We start from the raw sequence: 24104 nt of genomic DNA on the forward strand, positions 1-24104 counted from the left end.
TATACCAATATCGTTATACCACCATTCCCGAACATGTTGAAATTTATCCGTTAAAACTTATTTTTCAAAAAAATATCGTTTGGTCAATCGTTCGTTCAGTCACTCTCGTTTTGTCAATTATATAAAATTTCAATAGATCAGTTGCGCTTACTTGGGTGGTGTTTCAAAGTCATAGAGCAGGAAAAATGAGGACCAACGGAATTTTCCTTTTTCTTCTACGACTTCTAGATCCCGAGATAAATCGATTTAAAAAATACCGGCAAATCGTAAACTTTGACGTCACGGCATACCCTCCCGTAGGCGATGACGTCACATCAAATGTCCCGAGAAAAGCTCCCTTGCAGGCAACGCATTAATGTGTTTGTGCGCATACGTTTCGGCGCAGTTCTTTCTGCTCCGCCGCTAGCGTGCTTGCATAGTGGCGCTACCTAGCGGACAAAAATAGCAACTGCGTTAAGTCTGACGTCACAAATCTTTGAACTTTTTCATTATAAAAATTGAATTTTCGACCTTTTACAGTTGTTTTTTCGGAGTTTTGACCTCAGATTTGGATTTTTCCCAACTTTTTACATAGGAACCGACCATTTATTTATAATTTTTACCCATTTGCAACTCCTCCATTCAATTTGAAGAAGTACCTACTAGTAGTACTAGTATCTTTGACTTAGGTATATGTATATATATTTTTTGACATTCCACAAGTTCATATGAATCCAGAATGGAAATAGAACTCCATTACGAGAGCTTGATAACTGATAAACGAAAACTGCTTGTCGTGATCAAGACGCTCGGCTGGTAATCATGTGCTTGCGGGTTCGTATCACAATTGAGGCATCCCATCCAGATTGTTTATATAGTCAATAATTTGGAGTTTGATTACAATAATAGTAGAGCGTATTGCTGGTGTACTTTAACTTGTTAGTCTCATTTGAAGAATATAAAGAAAGCACTGTTATTATTCTTATGTAAGAAAGAAATGGGCTCTGGGTCCCATATGGGTTGGATATCTTTCCTCCCGAATTCTCGTGAACTTTCTTTTATTATTAAAAGCTGTTCATTGTTAAATCTGTTCATCATTTATCTGAATACTTATATGTACATCACTGTTCAGAGAAAGAAAAAAATATCTGGGAAATACAAAATGCCTTCGATTAGAGAATATATGTACAACGACCAATTTAATATTATTCGAAACATTCAACTGCCCCTAGATAAATAAACCAGAGTCTTACAAATTTCAACCCAACAATATCTTTCTTTTATGAAATCCAATAAAAAACCTCGTACCTGGATGTTATGTATTTTACGCTTTGGTGTTTGAGAGGAGTTTTAATTTAATGGTGCGTGGAAAAGTTTCGGGGCAAAGGAAGTTGTTGTTGGGGGAAATCTTCTCTTCCGCAAAAACAATGAATTTGTCTCGATAACTTTCAACAAGTGGTGTTTGAAGGCTGTTGGTCATTTTGATCTTCTTGTCAAAGGATGTGCTTCCTCCCCTGTAAGGTGTACGCGCTGGATTTCTGTGTAACTTGTTGTACACAAGTACAAGTTGAAATTCAGGATAACATTATTTTGATGAATGAATGTCAAATGAGTTTTGTACACTTTCCTCCAGAGCATGGTGATTGTGAATCGTACAAAACCATAGGAAGAGAATAAATTAAATATTTTTACTACCAGTACACATAACCCTTTTGTAAAATAAATCACTTGAAAATTTTAAATTAAATGTTACATTTTGGTCACAAGGATTGAGCTGCAGTCCAATATGATTGCTTCAAATGTAAATCATTCATATCTTAATGCCTAAATCTTGTTAGAACCAGGTATAATAATTTATTATGTTAGAAGACTATGGGGGAGTGAAATCCTCCATACTTTCTGTCCATTCTTTGGCAAGAAGATCACAATCCCCTTGTTTAGTTTTAATATTTACTTTATACATGTTAGTGGGCAGCAGTTATTTTCCTTGTAAGTCATTTTGTGTACCTCCGACTGATTGACGTGAAAAGACGAATAATGGGATCACGGTTTAGTCCCGTGGTTATCTACTCGCTTCTCATACAGAAGGTTCTCGGTTCGATCCCCAAAACCGTGTATCTTCATTGTCTCTTTCCATGTCACTCATGTCCTTCCAAATAGCAGATAGCATACTCAGTTGAATATGAATAGTGGGCACAGTTCTATTTTTCACCTGGAGTATAGTATGTCAGTTTATATTTACCTGATTGATGATTGTTATTTTCCTACGGATTGGTAAGTTTAGCGAGTTGGTTGTCATTTGAATGTTTTCGTCTATTTAGACATTTTAGACAGAACCATTCACTATTTTGCACTTTAAAAATATTACTTTACTACCTCCTCACTGTCCTTCTACCTTTTCATTTTACCTCAAAATCCTTGTTTCCTTATAGTCCGTCTTCCATGCACTTAGTTTTATTTATTTTTGTCTATCGCTTATATGTAGTTCTTTTTCTTCGTACTATCGTAATTTGTTTCTACTATTCGCCAGGTTTGAAATAGAATTGTGCCCGGAAAGAAAATAACTATCATGTAAAGGTTGTGAAGCATTTGAAATATTCGGGCCGAATTCATAGGGATAAGAAAATGCTCTAGTGTTGGGTTTCACCTAAAACATAATCGGGGATTACACTAATTGGGCGTTTATAAAACCCACGATGAATATTTTGCAGTTAGCTGTTTCCTCACTACTCTGAATTCGGCCCTGAATATCCTAATCTAAGTATCCATGTATGTACATACATTTAGCGATAAGTAACCAATATTATTAGGTTGATAGTGAATTGCATATAAATAATATTTTAATCCATATTTTTGTATTCATATTATATCATTTTATTGGATTATTGGCTTTGGCATTTTGCTTGAAGTCTGCACGAGAAGAATGTTGTTGTCTACAGGTTATGTTTTATGCTATCAATACGTTTGACGATCCACAAGATCCCTTTTAGCTGATACGATAAGCGTAGCGTTTAGACCCGCCTTTAAATTTCATGTTGATTTTGAATGTAAAATTGAGACTATTGTATCTCGTGCTCTATCACTTCAAATTCCCTGTCCAAATAATTTAGTGCCAAAATATACGAACTTTTTCTTTTGATCGTATTACATGTGATTATTTGATAAAAGTATCATAAATTAAATATTATGTGGATAAATGTTTTCAAATCCCGTGAAATATTAAATCATTTTATTTTTCTAGTAACTTTGTTTATATTTTTTATTATTTAGTTTTAATTTTAAAGTTATAAAATCAATTTTAATATTTTCTATTTTTCTGGGTGTCTGTAGCCATATTATTATCTATTTTAATCTGAGTGAGAGTTTCAACTGTGTACATATTTTTTTCTTCTATTTTATCTTTAGCAGAATTCGTAAAAGGTTTCTGTGTTTAGTACTAGTATTTATATTTTCATGGAGTTGCTTTTGGCTGGGACCACATTCTGAGTTTACACCTTTGTTAAAGTTAAACAGTGGCATAAAGCAATCTGATTGGCTGAAAGGTTTGAAATGAACCAATCAAATTGCTGAACACAATAGTTTAACTCAAACCATGTTTCTGTAAACTCAAGTGATGGTTCTGGGCATCGAGCTTTTTTTTCTCTAGTAAGAGTAGTAAGCCCTGTCTTTAAAATATCTCCAGAATGATTTGTATTTTCCCCAAAATTTCCATTTCTTATTCAAGCAATTCGTTTTTAATGTCGCTTTCTTGTTTATTCCCCATCAGAGTGTTTTTAATAAGGATTATGGCCCTTTTCCAAGACACACGTTACGAGCACCAAAACTTGACAAAGCTTGTTTAACTTCATCAGTATTTTTATGAGTGCAATTCATGTTTCGTAGGATAAGGTCCGAGTGCGAGTCCCTTTTAGAGACAAATCCTTTTTCCCATCAAAAATGAAGATATCCCCCAATACCTTCATACATTATGTATTTCCTGGAGGTCTTCCATGAATGTTTTTTTTTTTTTTTTTTTTTTTTTTTTTTTTTTTTTTTTTTATTTTTTTTTTTCCAATTTTTTTTTTTTTTTGAGAATTTTTTTTTAATTTAGCTTTGTTTAGATTTTCATTTCCAAGTTTTTCATTATTTTGAGAATAATAAGTGTTGTAACCATAGATGTACATAGTCTCCCATAGGCCGATTTCCACAATCAAGCATTGACTTATAGCTTATAGAACTGATCTACATATTAATCCTGAGACATGCATAGCAAATAATCAGTGTGTTACCCGACTCCAATGTTTTCACTTCGTAAAAATTCCGAATTCTCTTTAACGTGTACCTTCCTTTTAAAGAAATAATTTAAAATATTTATTTTCTTGGTAATTTAATTATATATTTTTTATTTAATTTTAAGTTTGTTGATTTACTTTATTTTTATTTTTTTTCGTTGGATTAAATCCTGTTTTTTTTTTCTTCGAGTGCTCAAAGGTGTTATTCTTGTTTTAATAAATTTCCGAGTACTCACAGTTACAGAAAAGGTGATTGATTACCAGTTCCCCATAACCTAAAATCATACAGATGGTCATAATATTCCACTTTTGGCCTCTGCTATTATTCAGAAGCTTGGAAGTCTTGAAACATTAGAAGAATTATCGTTATGGTAGGTATGACATAATTATCGTAATAAGGAAACTGGAAATCTCTCTCCATTGTTTGTCTCGGAATGTTGAGCAATTGATTTTCAAGTCTGATATACATTGGCAACACCGTCTCGTGTTCTCGTCAGAGCACGGTATGGGAGAGAGAATTGCCAGATTATATCTGCCATAACCTGTGATCCTGGGATTGAAAACAATTTTATAAGGGAAAAACAGTTTTCACCAACTGGTGGCGGCTTAAAACTAAGGCTAGCCTCTTCTCTTCTCTTCTTAAGGAGAATCATTAGAGTCGGAGCCCAGTGTATGTATGGGGAACAGAGGGTACCATCCCACACTCAGTGTAGAGTCATTGTTTGTCTCGGAATGTTGAGCAATTGATTTTCAAGTCTGATATACATTGGCAACACCGTCTCGTGTTCTCGTCAGAGCACTTGTGTTAAGCAACGTGAGATGTGGCGAAGGGAAAGAGGATCACTCTTTTGATCTGAAGAGACAGAGAGTAATCTTCATCCCTCTTAAAAGACTTCTAGGCTATTATTATCTTATGTTTTACCTCTTTAGTTTATTTGTATTAAGGTTCTATTCTATGTACAGGGTGGCACCTACAATATTTCTCCAGACTTGGGTTTAATTTCACCATATTAGTTTACAATTTACAAATGGCACTTTAGTGTAGAGTTGATTTTAGCATTCACCACTGTATTGAGTGCTATCTCAGCTCCCCCCAAGCCCTGATTATGCTCAAATCCCTTCTGTCTCTCCCATAGCATCACGAGTAGCGTCCGATCTGTGACGTCATTACCGTTATATTTCAGTGTTTGTTTGTATTGGGGTTGGGACGTGTTGCGGACGACACGAGTCTTGCGTTTCTGAATCCATCGGTCATTGTCTCGATCCCGCAGATAGGTTTTCACGTACGTGTCTGAAATGATAGGGAATGAGAAGTTGTAAGTTTCCTTTGGAAAATGGAAACGGTTTCCCCTCTTCAATGGTTTATAGTACAGGTGCTACCACGTCAAAAGAGGGGAAATGAGCTTTAGAAGAGGGGAAATCGTCTGTTTCGGGAAGGAAAGAGTTTCGTGAAAAAGTGGTTTACTGGGATTACTGCCTCCTCAAGTTTGCTCCTACCCTTATGGTCGATCGACCGCCTGAAATACGTTCACACTGATCAAATTCCATACCTTGGCTGGGATTGAACCCGCACACTACGCTTCACCAGGCAAAAGTACTGGATGAAAATGGTTCGCTTACCTGGTTGTGGTTCACAGGCTGGAATGCCCCTGGCGGAGATTACTTCAACTTCTAGTTGTCCCTTGGTCAAGATGAGTCCTATTTTGAGTTCTATGTAGCCTCCTGGGAATAAAGAACAAGATGGAATTTAGTGAACTGTAAGAACATACTCGGAAACTAGGCAAATGAGCCGAATTCTCTTTACGTAACCGTAAAGAGAATTCGGCTCAAAAGTTGAACATTTTTGTCAAAATCAAACTGATCTTTCAAGATTTATGGAGGAGTATGCAATAAGTTTCCTCACTGAATTTTACTTTCTACCCTGGATGTATGCCCGAGTACGTACGTATGTAGCTGATTCAAAGTTATGCAGGAAGACTTTTACGTTTGATTTCGAGATCGTTTGATTAGCGTTAGGTAACTTTCGCAATAATGTCAACTTACCCGGAACTAGTCGATATCCACGGGGCTGAATCTGTCCTGGTCCCAACTTTACTGAAGATTTCTCACTGAAACAGAAAACGATCAAAATTCCAAAAAGAGTAAAGATTAAAAATTCGAGAGATATTTTCTAAATCCCTGAAACATCAAAATTCCTCAAACGTAAAAATTCCAGAAGAATCTCAAAATTGAAGAAGATAATTTTACAAAATCTAAATGAAAATTCGAAATCCAAATAAACAATCAAAATTTTCAACACCACACGCACACACAAATGATATCAAGACTCAAAATTCTAAAGCAGTATGAAAAGTCAAAAATATCCTCAAATTTTCAGAAGGTCTCAATCTCCGAAATTCTAGGAGAAATCCTCAAAATTCCTGAAGGTATGAACCTCCGAAATTCTAGAAGAAATCCTCAAAATTCCAGACGACATAAATCACCAAAATTCCAGAAGAAATCCTCAAAATTCCAGACGGCTAAATCACCAAAATTCTATATAAAATTCCTGAAGTTAATTCCTGAAGGCATGAACCTCCAAAATTCTAGAAGAAATCCTCAAAATTTCAAAAGGTATGAATCTCCAATATTCTAGAAGAAATCCTCGAAATTCCGGAAGGTATGAACCTCCAAAATTCTAGAAGAAATCTTCAAAATTCCAGACGGCATAAATCAACAAAATTCCAGAAGAAATCCTCAAAATTCCGGAAGGTATGAATCTCCATTATTCTAGAAGAAATCCTCAAAATTTTAGAAGGTATGTGAAGATTTTAAATTCAAAAGAAATCCTCAAAATTCCTGAAGGTATGAACCTCCGAAATTCTAGAAAAAATTCCCGAAGGTATGAACTTCAAAAATTTTAGAAGAAATCTTCAAAATTCCTGAAGGCATGAACCTCCAAAATTTTAGAAGAAATCCTCAAAATTTTAGAAGGTATATGAAGATTCTAAATTTAAAAAAATTCCTCAAAATTCCTAAAGGTATGTAACTCCAAAATTCGGGAAGAAATCCTCAAAATTCCTGAAGGCATGAACCTCCAAAATTCTAGAAGAAATCCTGAAAATTCCTCCAGAAGGCCCAAATCACTATCTCCAAAATTCTAAAAGAAATCCTCAAAATTTGAAAAGGTATGAATCACCAAAATTATAGAAAAAATCCTCAAAATTCCTGAAGGCATGAACCTCCAAAATTCTAGAAGAAATCCTCAAAATTTTAGAAGGTATATGAAGATTCTAAATTCAAAAGATTTTCTCAAAATCCTGAAGGTATGTAACTCCAAAATTCTAGAAGAAATCTTCAAAATTTTAGAAGGTATATGAAGATTCTAAATTCAAAAGATTTCCTCAAAATCCTGAAGGTATGTAACTCCAAAATTCTAGAAGAAATCCTCAAAATTCCTAATGGCATGAACCTTCAAAATTCTAGAAGACATCCACCAAATTCCTGAAGGTATGAACTTCCGAAATTCTAGAAGAAATCCTCGAAATTCCAAAAGGTATGAATCTTCAAAATTCTAGAAAAAATCCTCAAAATTCCAGACGACATGAATCTCCAAAATTCTATATAAAATCCTCAAAATTTCAAAAGGCATGGAAATTTTGGAAATCTTATCCTAAAATTCAAGAAGATAATTATTGAGCTCAAAATTCTTGAAGAAATCCACAAAATTTAAGAAGGCATGAATCTCCAAAATTCTAGAAGGTAATCTACAAAATTCTAGAAGAAATCCTCAAAATTCCTGGAATCCTCAAAATTAAAGAAGGGATAAATATTCAAAAGAAATCCTCAAAATTCCCAACTGTATGAAGACTAGCTTCAAAATGTGCTTTCAAATTCCAAACAAGAAAATTCAAGATGGATTTCAAAATGCTAGAATTGTGAAACGTTAATAGGAAAAAAAAAAAAAAAAAATCAAAATTCAATCACCTGTGTTTTCATTTCTATAATACATAGACTGAACGTAAACACTAATGATTACCTGACAAGGAGCGATTGCCTCGTGTCAGAGTTCGCGTGTTGTCACCCTGTATAGAGCCACGAGGTGATTTGTTAGCGCCACCACCCCGTAACTGTCTGGGATCCTCCAGTCTATACCACACTGGTCTATCATCAATCAGAGCTTTCTGGAGATCTATGGTGGTCTCACCTGAAATATGGAGAGGAATTGAAATTAATGAAAACGAAAACCAAGTGAGTTTAAGTTTTTTTTTTTTAGTTTCGCCATGACTCTCGATCTCACGAACGATTCATAGGCACCTATTGCTATCCAGGATTGGAACTATTGGAAGGCAAAAATTGATAAACACTTCATACCTGCTAAGAACATGTCTCATCAGGCCTTTTTTTTGGAGGAAAATTATCCCAAACTAATTATAATTTAATAAGTCTACCAGGATTCTCCTTTCCTTACAGGGTCTCCAATGTTGACCTACCTACCTGTGTTTGGATTTCGAGTTTCCCTGTATACGACATACCTTGGCAAAATGAATATCAGCTAAAATGCTAACGGAACTCTGATGCCCTTTCACTCCTGGGAGATTGAAATGAAAACATTAGGTTTTTCCTATATTTTATCGGTTTTCTTTCTTTCATCGCTTGTAAATACCTAATACCTACCTAAGTACTCTAGTAGCATCAATATTCTATTGTCATTTATTTTTAATTTTATTGTCAGCATTCATCAAATCTTTCTACCTCCTTTACCCTCTCCCTATTTCTTCAGATGTGATCAGTAAATTAAATTGGTCTTCATGGCATGGAGCTCAGGTACTCCATGGTGTTAGGCAATTTTATGAAAGCCTTTTATTTAGCCAAGGTATGCAATATGCAATACAAAACTATTTTGGCTTTTGTCAGCTGCAGATTTGTACAATGATTTAGTTAGATACCAATTTGAGTACCTACCAAAATTACACCTACTATGGTATCCTAAATACGTCTGGCTGAGGGACTATAAACAGAGAGTAGATCAGCGTCTAGCTAGGGGACTATAAACAGGGAGTAGACTAGTCCAAATTTCCTCACACTATATCAATAGCGAAGGTTGAGTGCGAAGGGCATCCCACTCGGAAAATTTTGTTTAGCCCAAAACCAGTTGGCCTCAAAGCGATTCTCTAAAGCTGCGAGAGGCCGACGACAAACGCCGACCCCATCTGAACATGGGAAAAGGCGAAGAAGAAGATGGTATCCTACATAGGTACCTACCAATTTTTTATTCGTAAGTTTTTTTTTCATAACCTTTTAGGGTTTTAGGTACCTACATGCAGTTTTTGGGGGTGAATTATCTAAGTGCCATCTTTCCTGAAGTTCTCACGAACCATGATGTGAAGTGAAAGGGCTGTTTTCCACGTTTCCACGTTTTTATTCTTCTACTTCTTATTTGCTCCTATTTTCTGAATACATTTTTCCTCGTTTCCTGAGTTTTATGTATTAACGTTCTCTTTTTTATCAAGTTCATTTTCCTCCACTTTATCATTTTTTTTTATATTCTCCTGATTTTTTTTCCATTCTTTCTTTTGAAAGTAGACAGGTATCTCTAGACTAGGCATGTAGATGTAGACAGGTATTATTGCGTATCGTTCTCCGCCCTAAACTCTGTTGTACACTGTAGGTTAGGTACATAGTATATAGGTACCTGATTCTACTACCTACTAAGGATCTTATTAATGAGAGATCCTGCATTTGAAACAACCCATTTTCAAAAAAATAAAGACCAACATGTGGGTACAAGGAAGGTACCTTTTTGACACGTCTCGGTAGGTCATTGCGTCGCGTATCACATAAAAAAAAAAAAAAAAAAAAAAAAAAAAAATTTCTGTAACAAAAGGGATGTAGGCATTAACACACCGAAATCGAAGACAGAAAAAGCATAAGATAGATGAAAGCAGTCGAATACCGAGAACGAAATTTATCTGGTAAGGAATATGTTCGCCCAGGCCAGAAATCGAATCCGCGACCTATAGTTTAGAAGGCAGACACGCTATAAACTTCGGATCTTACGAAGTAATTGTAGGTAATTCGACTATTTTTCATTTAGGTTGTCTGCTTGTTTCGCAAACTCCTGAACGGTTTATTCCGATTGCGCTGAAATTTGATCGACATTATCGATCAATTGGGGTTCCCATGTTGGTCCTTTTTCTTAGTAATGTCTGCAGTTGCTGACCTAAGTTAGTTGGAAAAGAACATTTGCATTGGAATAAAAGAATATTCCAGAGTTCTTACCCAGGAAGACCTGTTCCTTGTCAGGTTTGGAGTCCCACAGTGTAACCTCTATAGTTTTATCTAGGAGTTGATCTCCAGATACATTAGCAACTTCTACCGTAGTATTCCAGATGGGATTAGTAGCAGGCTCAGCAATGTCGGTTTTGATACAGTTCATGTCACCTCTGAAATCCGGAAAATATTCTCACAATAGGTCAGGTACATACCTACATGTTTTTCAATTTTCATATTGCCTCAGTGCGGGAATCGAACCCGCAATCTAGCGCTTACGCAGATGCGGTAGGCTCCAAGCAAACAAGCCTGGTTAATTCTAAGTTTATTGCTTGTTTCATTTAATTTAAATTTATCACATCCAGTTAAATTATAATACAGTTAGGCTGGGTTTCACCAACCTTATTTTTATATGTATAATACCCTAACAGTCTGCTAGCTTAACAGCCTTGTTAACGCTATTCAGGAGAAATGGAACTTAACAGGCCTTCTAGGGGCTGAAAAACTATTAGTGAAATCTAACCTTAGACCAGCCACTGGCTATCAGGTAGACCTGTCAGTTCTACCTGATAGTGAGTGGCTTTCCTAAGTATCTAATTTCCGATACTCACGTGAAAGGTAACAATCTCAGCTGAACGTAGGCTTGCGGCAAAGTACCAAAGCCGCACGTTTCATCCCGGGCCGCTAAATCATCAGCCGCCAACACAGACACCACAATCTCATTCTTCTCATCGTTGTAGTAGACTTGAAGTTGTATACGACCTGACACTTGACGCTCCTTAGCCAACTGCTCCTGAGAAACCGTGTGTTAGAGGATTGTTAGAAACATGAAATTGTATGTCGGAGGTTTTTTGGAAAAATTGTATGTCGGATGTTTTTTTGGAAAAATTGTATGTCAGAGGTTTGTTGGAAAAATTGTATGTCAGAGGTTTGTTGGAAAAATTGTATGTCGGATTTTTTTTTTTAAATTGTATGTCAGAGGTATGTTAGAAAAATCGTATAGGTATCAGAGATTTGTTTTACAATATCCATGTCATGAATGTTTGCTATGAAAAAATTCGAAAGTTGAGCGGAGGATCGGTAACATCATATGTCCGAGGTTTGTCAGAAAAGTCGTAAACCATCAATTTTTACATCCGAAGTCCATCATTCCAAGTCGCTAACCACTACACCATCGAGGTTGGTTTTGAACATAGTAATTATGAAAACATTCAATTCCTAAAGCCCCGAGCAGGGAACTTTATCTTGCCTGACTAAACAAAGCCATAAAATGATGTAAAATACAGCTGCAATATTTTTACAGCCCCTTCAAAGTTGTGCATATGGCTAGGAACATAAAACACTATAATACCGGTCAAATGTATTTTATTCGAGTAATGTAAACATGTTTCACAATATTGAAATGAAAATTATTGAGGAAGCTGAAGTTCTATTTCTATTTCATTGCAAAATAATGAAAATATTTTTCATCCTCTTTCAGGCAGATGATTTCCTTTCAATGTGAATTAAATACTCGATTAGGTATTCTTCCTTTTTTATCTTTTGTAACATTTTGAAGATTAATACGCTTTCATTTCCTGAATAAAAAGAATTAAATAAAAAAACATTTTCCAACGTTTTCAAAATCCACATTGTAGGGATTCGGAAGGTTGAAGACAAAAATGTCTGAGGTTGATTGTGGATTTGTTGAGTTCCTATAATTTCATTATCTGCCTTTTAGAAATTTCTCTTGAAACTTCGAACCAACCTCATACCTAATTACCTATACCTGCGGTGAACTCTGGATCTGAAAATTGGTGGTTCGAGTCCTTATAAAGATACAAAATTTAGCACAGATAATAAAATGAGGAATAAAATTTGTACTTGAAGCAAGCCATTTTACCTTCTAGTTTTTTTTTTTTTTTTTTTTTTTTTTTTTTGGGGGGGGGGGAGAAATCTTCAAAAAGACGCCCATTGCAAAAACCTTTGCAATGGGGAGTGTGGGATTGATGTCCGGATACCGGGACATCCAGAGGAAGTAGGTAGTTACCTTCTAGTAACTACCTACTTCCTCCTTTTCCTCCATACCTTCCTGTCCAATGCCTCCTCCCTTTTCCATCTCTTCTCTCTCTCTCTCAAGAATCTCAAGTCTTCATCAACCTTACTTCTGCAACTTATGTAGCTCTGGTCTGTTATTGCTGTTTAATATGAACCAATGCTGGTTAGCTCTTCATTTCACATTTTATTCTTCATAGGTACCTAATACCTACCTAGGTAACTTATACCTATATCTATCTAAATTTGTACCTAGGTACCTAATGTATCTATAGCTGCTACCTAAATGTTTTTTACATTGTTTCTAGTGATACCTACAGTAGGTACTATAGGTATATCTCTGCCTGTATTTATATTTTACCCCTGTTGTTCGTTCTAATTCATGTGGAAACAAGCAGCCCGTATGTTTTTTATTGGCTTGATTAGTCTGGTACACCCTGTATATTACCTGTATTATTACCTCACAGTTTTATATAACCACCCTCAATAATACATTGTAATCTTCTCCACCAACACTTCTAGGTCCACAGTGTCATGTTGAAATATGCTTTGGGTCTATACAAACGCATCAGAAGCGTCCACAAATGAACCAACATGAGACAGTTAACCCGTTGGATTAATGATATTCAAGTTGGCATTTCTATTCTAAAAATCTAAGGGCCGAATGCACAGTCGTTCCTAAATGATGAAGGTTTCCTTTTCCTTAAGATTTCCTAATTCCTTAAGGTATCCATTTTCCTATGTTATTCATTTTCTTCTGCTTTAATACCAATGGTGTCTGTTTGTCATAGGCCACTTTCGATTTTTCACCTATCAATTTGTTCAAAAAAAGGTTTTTCTGTTACTAACAATTAAGCAATTAATTAAGAAAACGAGAAAATTTTAAATTACATTGTTCACTTGGTCAGATTCACATTGACAGCTCAGAAATGAAAAAAATCTTCTAATATATAAAAATGGATGTTTGTGAGTGTGTGTGTTTGTTTGTTCGAACTTTATGCCTGGCCAAACCGCTTATCCGATTGCTATGAAACTTTGTCAACTTATTGCTTGCACTCACGTGAAGGTTATAGACTATTTTCCGGTTCGTTTTTGTTAAGCTACGCCGAGCAAGACCACTAAATGGATGAGTGACATTGAACGGCCATGCCTTTAAGGACTTCGGCTAGTATTTCTATATTTTCTTCTCTATTTGGATACTAATCGCGTTCATTTACTATTGACCAGTTTCGATTGATTTTTGTTTGCTATGGATACGATATACACTTGAATGCAAAAAAATTAGGACAGTTTTCATTTTTATTGAATACTCTTACAGCCATTTCAAGGTCAATCTGTTCGAAATTTTCTGCACGTCAGTGTATTGAAATTAAAATGTAAAAGAAAGTCGGAAATAGACATTGCGCTTGCGTAACTAGGAGAAGTTTAGGATCCACTATGCATATGAATTTTAGGAAAGCACTTAAAGGAATCCCTCATCATTAGGGTACGACTTTGCATTCGACCCTAAATCTCCTTCTGTTTTATGTTAGGTACCTAAATGAGTGGCTATTGGTTACCTGCTACTTGAGTATATGATGTAAGAATTGGAGATTGTTTCGATTCTACAACTTTTTTTGTTTGATCATGTTGTTCAGGTTTGTCTGGTAACTAATGCATGCTTGATGTTAGGAACCTATTCATATAAAATGTTTCACAATAAGGAAATGTTATACTAGTTAGGTATGGTCTGATTTCACAGTGACTTTTGACAGGTTTAGACCGATATTTAATCATCTAATCGCCGCGGAGAGTAACTGTGAAATGAGGCCAGATTAATTTTAATTCAGAAAACAAAAATATTTAAAATATCCATGTATTTATAACTTTATTTTTGTGTCATTCTATTTTTATTGAAATACAAATTATCTTTTTAAATAAATTAATTAAAAACACGCATATTTTGTCTTTTTCTTTTTTTACCTCTAGATTCTAGAATATGAGATCACCTGAAATATTTTCCTGAAAAATGAAAGCAAGAATAGACCAGCAAACTTTAGTTCCATTGAAATATATATCTTTATGTTATGTAATTTGTTTTGATTAAATTATAAATTTTAATTTTACAGTATTTTTTTAACTCTTAAACAAAAATTTTGAAATTGGTACAGAAGATATAAGTTATAATGGGTGTAATCAGAAATTATAGAGATCCTTGTAGCAGGGAAAGTTTGGAAACAGCTACAATTATTATCAAATGATAAGAAAAAAAAAGTTGAAGAGATTACCACCAAAAAGATAAAAACACCATCCTAGGACACCTAGGTAGGTATATTTTGAAGTTTTTTTTTTTTTTTTTTTTTTTAAGGGAATGTAAATAAAACACAACTGTAATATTTAAGACAATCTTTATACCTTTACAAATTTATTATTAAAATTATTTGTCCTTTGTATTTTACTTTACTTACTCCATATTGACTTATAAAGGGTAAGACTTTATTTGACACTTGTATAAATCTATCAACTAAATGTTTTCAATATTTAGAATATACCTAGGTGATAAAATAAATGTAGTAGAAAAATATTTTAAACAATAAGAAAATTATTGATAAAAATAATAATAGGTAATAATAATAAAAACATTATAAATGTATACCATTAGTTTTAATAAAAAGACGTTTATCTTCCTTAAATTATTTATTTTAATACAATAAACGTCTTTTTATTAAAACTAATGGTATACATTTATAATGTTTTTATTATTATTACCTATTATTATTTTTATCAATAATTTTCTTATTGTTTAAAATATTTTTCTACTACATTTATTTTATCACCTAGGTATATTCTAAATATTGAAAACATTTAGTTGATAGATTTATACAAGTGTCAAATAAAGTCTTACCCTTTATAAGTCAATATGGAGTAAGTAAAGTAAAATACAAAGGACAAATAATTTTAATAATAAATTTGTAAAGGTATAAAGATTGTCTTAAATATTACAGTTGTGTTTGAATTTAAAAGATTTTTATAAAGGAAATGAAATGTTAGTTAATGTTGAAATGAAAATAGGGGAACTCCGATGCTAACGATTATGTGAAAAATATGATTTGCTACATGGAATATTTTATTTTGCCACAAAAAATAGATGTTGTAAACAATACACGGAAAATGTACACTGTTACAAGAAAGGGATGGGATTAAAATGTATGCATTTTACATTTGAGAATAGAGCTAATATACAATTTATGAGTACCTAATTACTTAAATATTATAATATTAATGTACTTATTTAACATAATAGGTGAATAATAATGGAAAAAATGTAATAATAAATTTAGAGTAGGCCATTTTATTTAGAACAGATGAGATAAAACATTATGAGTGCTGATAGCTAGTTAATTACCCTACTAATAATTTATGCGGTTTTAATGAAAATGCTCAGAAAAGGTGAACCCGAACCTTACTATCTACCAAATTACTTTCCTAGGTACATATGTATCATTTCTACCTATTTCTACCCATACCTAATATTGGGTGCATAGCTGTATAGTAATAAAATTATTGATATAGTGACCATGTATGTATCTCCAACACATTTAACAGTCTACGAGTTAAAATGGACGCTACAAGTGCCCTGTCGGGAAAATTCGGGTTCGAATCCCAATGGCGATTGAAATTTTCGAGTATTCATTTATTCATTTAGTATTCATTTATTCATTCTTGCTTAGGGATTTGATAATTACTGTTTCCCCCCCCCCCTTTAGGAGTAAGTCGTTCACTACTTTGGCTTGACCTTTTGCAAATGGTTGAATCACTTTTTTTTTATGAGTTTAATTTGAATTTTTAAAATATTTATCTGTTCTTTCTTTTTTATACCTAATATTTTACATCTGTACATACATATTATAAAATATACATACTTAAATCTAATAAAGTAAAGCTAGGTATGACAAACAAGGTCGGTAATACGAAGAAAACTTAGTGTAGGCCATTTTCTAAATAGACACTGTACTTAAACATTCTTTAAATACTTTGTAGTAGTGTTTAAGTAGCGTAGTATAAACACTTTAAAACACTCATGTGCGAGACAATTCAAAGCAGATTTTTTTTTTAATACTTTGGGGAAGACAAGACGTAAGAGGGAAGATAATAATATGTACATAACTATTTGAGGGAAGAAACCAGGCATGGTGATAAAGAGGAAGATTTTTTGGAGAAGTAATGTAAGTAAAAAAAAAAAAAACGAGTGCATCAGTAGGTACCTATATGGGGGGAAATGAATTGCGAAGTTTTGGACGAATATGAAAGAGGTTTGTCTAAAGATAGGTGCACACGATATGGCAGAGCGACATATAATCTGGCAATTTTATATGTTACATAGCAAATATTTGACGCCATAGTTGTATGGTTATATTGGTTATGTGAATACCGATCACACGGTATGGGAGAGAGAATTGCCAGATTATATCTGCCATAACCTGTGATCCTGGGATTGAAAACAATTTTATAAGGGAAAAACAGTTTTCACCAACTGGTGGCGGCTTAAAACTAAGGCTAGCCTCTTCTCTTCTCTTCTTAAGGAGAATCATTAGAGTCGGAGCCCAGTGTATGTATGGGGAACAGAGGGTACCATCCCACACTCAGTGTAGAGTTGATTTTAGCATTCACCACTGTATTGAGTGCTATCTCAGCTCCCCCCAAGCCCTGATTATGCTCAAATCCCTTCTGTCTCTCCCATAGCATCACGAGTAGCGTCCGATCTGTGACGTCATTACCGTTATATTTCAGTGTTTGTTTGTATTGGGGTTGGGACGTGTTGCGGACGACACGAGTCTTGCGTTTCTGAATCCATCGGTCATTGTCTCGATCCCGCAGATAGGTTTTCACGTACGTGTCTGAAATGATAGGGAATGAGAAGTTGTAAGTTTCCTTTGGAAAATGGAAACGGTTTCACTGGAATGCAAAAAAATTAGGACAGTTTTCATTTTTATTGAATACTTTTACAGCCATTTCAAGGTCAATCTGTTCGAAATTTTCTGCACGTCAGTGTATTGAAATTAAAATGTAAAAGAAAGTTGGAAATACACATTGCGCTGGCGTAACTAGGAGAAGTTTAGGATCCACTATGCATATGACTTTTAGGAAAGCACTAAAAGGAATCCCTCATCATTAGGGTACGACTTTGCATTCGACCCTAAATCTCCTTCTGTTTTATGTTAGGTACCTAAATGAGTGGCTATGGGTACGACTTTGCATTCGACCCTAAATCTCCTTCTGTTTTATGTTAGGTACCTAAATGAGTGGCTATTGGTTACCTGCTACTTGAGTATATGATGTAAGAATTGGAGATTGTTTCGATTCTACAACTTTTTTTGTTTGATCATGTTGTTCAGGTTTGTCTGGTAACTAATGCATGCTTGATGTTAGGAACCTATTCATATAAAATGTTTCACAATAAGGAAATGTTATACTAGTTAGGTATGGTCTGATTTCACAGTGACTTTTGACAGGTTTAGACCGATATTTAATCATCTAATCGCCGCGGAGAGTAACTGTGAAATGAGGCCAGATTAATTTTAATTCAGAAAACAAAAATATTTAAAATATCCATGTATTTATAACTTTATTTTTGTGTCATTCTATTTTTATTGAAATACAAATTATCTTTTTAAATAAATTAATTAAAAACACGCATATTTTGTCTTTTTCTTTTTTTACCTCTAGATTCTAGAATATGAGATCACCTGAAATATTTTCCTGAAAAATGAAAGCAAGAATAGACCAGCAAACTTTAGTTCCATTGAAATATATATCTTTATGTTATGTAATTTGTTTTGATTAAATTATAAATTTTAATTTTACAGTATTTTTTTAACTCTTAAACAAAAATTTTGAAATTGGTACAGAAGATATAAGTTATAATGGGTGTAATCAGAAATTATAGAGATCCTTGTAGCAGGGAAAGTTTGGAAACAGCTACAATTATTATCAAATGATAAGAAAAAAAAAGTTGAAGAGATTACCACCAAAAAGATAAAAACACCATCCTAGGACACCTAGGTAGGTATATTTTGAAGTTTTTTTTTTTTTTTTTTTTTTTAAGGGAATGTAGATACTAGAAAAGGAAAGAGGACCTAATATCTAATAAATTGATCAGGAGCTTTTACAGGCCGTCGCATTTACCCTTCATTCGGCGGCAAGCTATCCGCCTCCTCACATGAACCTCACCCAGCCTGATTGGGGCCAGCACGCGATTGGCCAGAGGGTTACCCATATACCCATCCGTATAGCAATCACACACAGTGGTAGAGTTTGTGATCTCATTAATGTGACAATGACTCCCCAATAGTCCCCATTATTCTGAGTAAAAGGAAGCAGAATACTTACAAATCTTCATCCTCCTCCAGAGGACTATGTTTGGAAGCACCGGCTATAATGGGGGGAGCATTGGACGATAACTCTATGCATGACTCCTTGCGAGCTTTCCTTGTACTTCCTCCTAAAATAAAGGAAGCTCAGTATCAGTGAAAAAGGAATTCAACAAGATGATGCATCTTAACAACCTCCGTGGCCAAGTGAGTATATATCACACTAGGCCTGCACAGCGGGGGTCCCCAAGTCTCGATTTCCGGCGTTTTCGAAGTTTTCTCGGCTCTGTACTTGGAGTTCGGGGTGCACTCTGCCTCCTGAGGACAATTGAGTAGCCACTTAAATCGAGTAGCGACCAATGGCGGCATTACCAATGTAAAAATATTGGTGAAAATGAAAAGTAGGAACTGTTTGCAAAGGATGCAGTAATGCTATGATATCCACGATAATTGTGAAAAGGTTCTCAGCTTTACCAGTTACCACGGATGATTCATGATTTGCTTATTTTTGAATCATGTAGATATTTCTTACTTACGTCTCAAGAGTCGTTTTGTAGATTCAGCACAAATACTCATACTACGCCCCTTCTGTAGTTCCCCCTTGACGGCCTTTAAGTTCCTGAGTATCTCATCAGGATCTTGACGTGGGGTACAGGAACTTCTTCGCCGGGACTTGCTGTAGGCAGCCGGGGGTATGTCCGGGTCCGCTGCTTTGGGAACGAAAGGCATGTTAGACCATTCGAATAGATATTTCACCAGGTACCTATCTATCTTCGTAGATATCCAGAGAGAGAAAGGAGGGAGGATTGGATGGAATATTGCAAAACGTGATGTCTTGGAAGGTCACCCATCCAGATACCAACCAAGTATACAACTTGCTTAACTTAAGTGATTCGCCAGGAACTGATGCATCCAACGAGCTATAAAGACCTCAGCAGTTACACAATGACGTTAAAGGCCAGACACTCACGCTCAAAACCGTCCGAAAGACCGTGGTCTGTAAGACAGCCGGAATGTGTGTGTTGGAAAAAGCTGTAGTCTCTCAAACCATCTGACAAACCCAAGTCTCGAGCTTTTTCCACCACACACTTTTTGACTGTCTCGGTCTGTCAGTGGCGGACAAAACCCCTACCAAATAAACCAAACTAAAGGAACTCTCACCTTTCTCCTGACCAGATTGGAACGAGCTCCGGCGTGATCCAGGGAGGGATCGGCTAAAGTCTTTGTTCAGCTGATAGGTTTCCACTTCTAGTTGTTCTGATTGGCTGGAGCCGCGCCTGGATCCTGGTAGATAGGCGTGGTCAGGATGAAGGAGACTATAACCCTCACCCAGGTCTGGTTCCGACTCACGATCCTCTGTAATGGCACGTATTATGGGGTTAATGTTGTATTATGTAGGGTAAGATGTGTACCTATTATACAATTTTCATAAAATTAATTCAGTCAACCACGTTACATTTAAATCCACAAAAACAAATTTCCAAGTAAAAAAAAAAAGTTTAAAAAAATACATACACAAAATTTTCGAAACATGTATGTATGTAATCCAACACACCTTTACACCACACCTCTTCACACCCACCGTTCCGATTCAAGAAGTCATCTGTTCACTTCACAGTGGACTGCAACTCTGCGACTAGAATACCTAAGAATTATTGGTAGAATCCTTGGAATTTCAGAATATCCTATCGTTTTACTGCAGAAACTTGGAATATCCTATTCCTCCAAAGGTTGAAAAATCTGTTTGTCTGAGAACCTGATTAGCCAAAAAAAAAAGGACTCTTCAAAGCAGAATTCAAGAAAGTTATGATTGCATGAATGATTTGTTAACGTACAGGCACTAGAAGAAGAAAGAGGAGAAGAAGAAAGAAGAGAACGAGAAGAGGGCAGAAAAGAAAAAGGAAAAAGAGAAGGAAGCGGATGATTGCCAACGTTTGTCAATGGATAGCCACTAGAAGAAAAGTTAAGGATAAGAGCAAAAGGAGAAGAAGAGGAAGACAGAAAAGAAGGAAGTGGAAGAGAAGGAGAAGTAGAAGAACAATGAGGAAGAGTTTGAAAACGGGACTGGCAAGTTTGAAAAAGAAACAAAGAATATGTCATAAACGAAGCTTGCACAGAACATCACTGAGCAGCAGGAACAGAGTGTTGATGGTAGACTTGGTAACTTTGTGAAGGTTCATTTTAAGTAGGTATCTAAATATGAAATAAACCAGTGAAGAGTAAAAGTTATTTTCATATTTAGATAGGAACAGAGTGAATTATTTGAGTAAAAAAAAATCGACAAAATGTTGTCCAAAAAAAAAAAAAAAAAAAAAAAAAAAAAAAAAAAAAATTAAAAACTAATAAGAAAAGAAGATTATCACCGTGTTCCTTCTCTCTCTTCCTCATTTGTTCAACATTCTTCTCTCTCTCTTACTTTGTTCTCTTTTGACATTGCTTGTCTTTGTGATCACAGCTGTACCTATTTATCTCATTGCTTCAAGCAACACATTCTACCATGCTAACCTATATATATATAATAAATATCATACCAGTACTTAGTTCAGTTATCTATACCTATAGGAAGGAATTGCTATGTTTTTGTTCTTCCGCTATTTCTTTAGAAGTTATAAGCGCTTTTCCGCTATGGTCATCATCATCTTTGTTTTTGCTTTCCAAGGTCACATCACCTTGGAACTCGTTAAGAATTGTTTCTCACAATATTTGCCTTCCTTGGTATTATACATTGTATATCCTATAGGTAACTTTGTAGGTTGAAAAAGACCTTTTTTCCTTCATTCTTTGGCCTTAACCTTCTATTTTTGTATGTATGCGTGTAGTTCTATAACAGAACTGACATTTTGTAGGTATTATTTCAGTTTCAGATTATTTACTCTCCGAGCAACCAAGCATCCGAAGTAGATATGATTTTACATTTTTACATTTTACCTATGGATTTCGACATTTTCCCCCCATTTACTAACATACTTTATTGATAATACCTACCTATCATGTAACATGATCACTATGTCTGTACGTATTAGTATCCTATATTCACTATATTGACATGTTCTCTTGATGAGCTTGTGTATTCATAAGCTTTTAAAACGTTCCTCTACTACCTATCTCTTTTGTTTCAAACTTTCTATTCTAATCTAAGTAGATACCTACCTATGATTTTACATTTTTACATTTTACCTATATTTCGACATTTTCCCCCCATTTACTAACATACTTTATTGATAATACCTATCATGTAACATGATCACTATGTCTATACGTATTAGTATCCTATATTCACTATATTGACTTGTTCTCTTGATGAGCTTGTGTATTCATAAGCTTTTAAAACGTTCCTCTACTACCTATCTCTTTTGTTTCAAACTTTCTATTCTAATCCGCTTGTTTCCTATCCCTTCTCTTCTTCTCAACACTCTTTCTATTATTTCTTCATTTCCAACTTGTTCTCCTCTATCTTCTTTTTTACTCTCCTTTTTCTCCTTTTCTTCTTGCCTTCTTCCTCTTCTTCGTCACATTCTTATTTTCCTTCTTCTTCTTTTTCCTTCTCCTTCTCCTCCTCCTCCTCCTTCTTAGTCTCCTCCTATTTCTCCTTCTTTTCTTTCCTTCGTCTTCTTCCTCTTCCCCTCCTTATGCTTCGTCGCCTCCTTTTCTTCTTGCCTTTGTCCTCTTCTTTTTCCCCTCCTTCCTCTTCATCGCCTCCTTCTTCTGTCTCTTCCATTGTACTCATCCTACTTATCTCATCTCATACTCTTCTTTTCCATCTCGTTATTTAGCTCTTTTGTAACATTAATATCTTTATTTACACATACTACGTTTATCATTCTCCTTCTCCTCTTCGTCTTAGTTCTCTTAAGTCTTTTAGAATTCACGGTCTTTTCTACATAATATGTATATCCATACAACGTATTACATGTATCTACGTATATGTAATATATATCCCTACCTACCCAAGTACCCTATAGTTGCATCAATTTTATTGTCATCTAGGTATTTTTAATTTTATTGTCAGCATTCATCAAATCTTTCTACCTACCTCCTTTACCCTCTCCCTATTTCTTCAGATGTGATCAGTAAATTAAATTGGTCTTCATGGCATGAAGCTTAGGTACTCCATGGTGTTAGGCAATTATATGAAAGCCTTTTATTTAGCGAAGGTATGCAATGTGCAATACAAAACTATTTTGGCTTTTGTCAGCTGCAGATTTGTACAATGAAGTCAGATACCAATTTGAGTACCTACCAAAATTACACCTACTATGGTATCCTAGAAACGTCTGGCTGAGGGACTATAAGCAGAGAGTAGATCAGCGTCTAGCTAGGGGACTATAAACAGGGAGTAGACTAGTCCAAATCTCCTCACGCTCAATAGCGAAGGTTGAGTGCGAAGGGCATCCCACTCGGAAAAGTTTGTTTAGCCAAAACCAGTTGGCCTCAAAGCGATCACTCTAAAGCTGATCGAGAGGCCGATGACAAACGCCGACCCCATCTGAACATGGGAAAAGGCGAATAAGAAGAAGAAGAAGAAGAAGAAGAAGAAGAAGAAGATGGTATCCTACATACCTACCAATTTTTTATTCGTAAGTTTTTTTACTTTCTATTACTACAGTATAGCGGAGCTATACTAGTAATGAAAGTATTGCAATCGGTCCAAATTTTCAAAATCGGGAAATGGTTGGAAATATCCGTTTTGGGATCCCCTGATGTCAAAAAAGTGATTTTTAGCCCATGGTCTGTACGTAACGTACGTACGTACGTAACGTACGTACGTACGTAACGTACGTACGTACGTAACGTACGTACGTACGTAACGTACGTACGTACGTAACGTACGTACGTACGTAACGTACGTACGTACGTAACGTACGTACGTACGTAACGTACGTACGTACGTAACGTACGTACGTACGTAACGTACGTACGTACGTAACGTACGTACGTACGTAACGTACGTACGTACGTAACGTACGTACGTACGTAACGTACGTACGTACGTAACGTACGTACGTACGTACGTACGTACGTACGTGCGTACATACATACGTACAGACCATGGGCTAAAAATCACTTTTTTGACATCAGGGGATCCCAAAACGGATATTTCCAACCATTTCCCGATTTTGAAAATTTGGACCGATTGCAATACTTTCATTACTAGTATAGCTCCGCTAAACTGTAGTAATAGAAAGTAAAAAATCTGGTGTGAACATCACACGACTTT

General features: G+C 35.2%; 1 protein-coding gene and 2 long non-coding RNA genes across 3 annotated transcripts in view; 1 reads left to right on the top strand and 2 right to left on the bottom strand.

Moving 5' to 3' along the window:
- Positions 1-4781: 4781 nt before the first annotated feature.
- Positions 4782-24104, bottom strand: part of LOC103513566 (regulating synaptic membrane exocytosis protein 1) — a gene marked incomplete at its 5' end in the record, with an annotated part of 66639 nt that continues 47316 nt past the window's right edge. Inside the window, 7 exon segments of the mRNA XM_026826729.1 lie at positions 4782-4976; positions 5315-5541; positions 5871-5972; positions 6294-6358; positions 8259-8436; positions 10512-10675; positions 11114-11295. Of these exon segments, the coding sequence (XP_026682530.1) occupies positions 4890-4976; positions 5315-5541; positions 5871-5972; positions 6294-6358; positions 8259-8436; positions 10512-10675; positions 11114-11295 (1005 nt within the window).
- LOC113469206 lies at positions 17596-17901 on the bottom strand. Its single transcript, XR_003392695.1, has 2 exons — positions 17811-17901; positions 17596-17742 (listed from the first exon to the last, which is right to left on the bottom strand). It is a non-coding gene; the product is annotated as an uncharacterized LOC113469206 (long non-coding RNA).
- On the top strand, positions 17618-18178 carry LOC113469207. The gene is made up of 2 exons (XR_003392696.1): positions 17618-17738; positions 17807-18178. It is a non-coding gene; the product is annotated as an uncharacterized LOC113469207 (long non-coding RNA).

This window comes from Diaphorina citri, unplaced genomic scaffold (assembly GCF_000475195.1).
Source record: "Diaphorina citri unplaced genomic scaffold, Diaci psyllid genome assembly version 1.1 scaffold988, whole genome shotgun sequence".
Lineage (NCBI taxonomy): Eukaryota > Metazoa > Arthropoda > Insecta > Hemiptera > Psyllidae > Diaphorina > Diaphorina citri.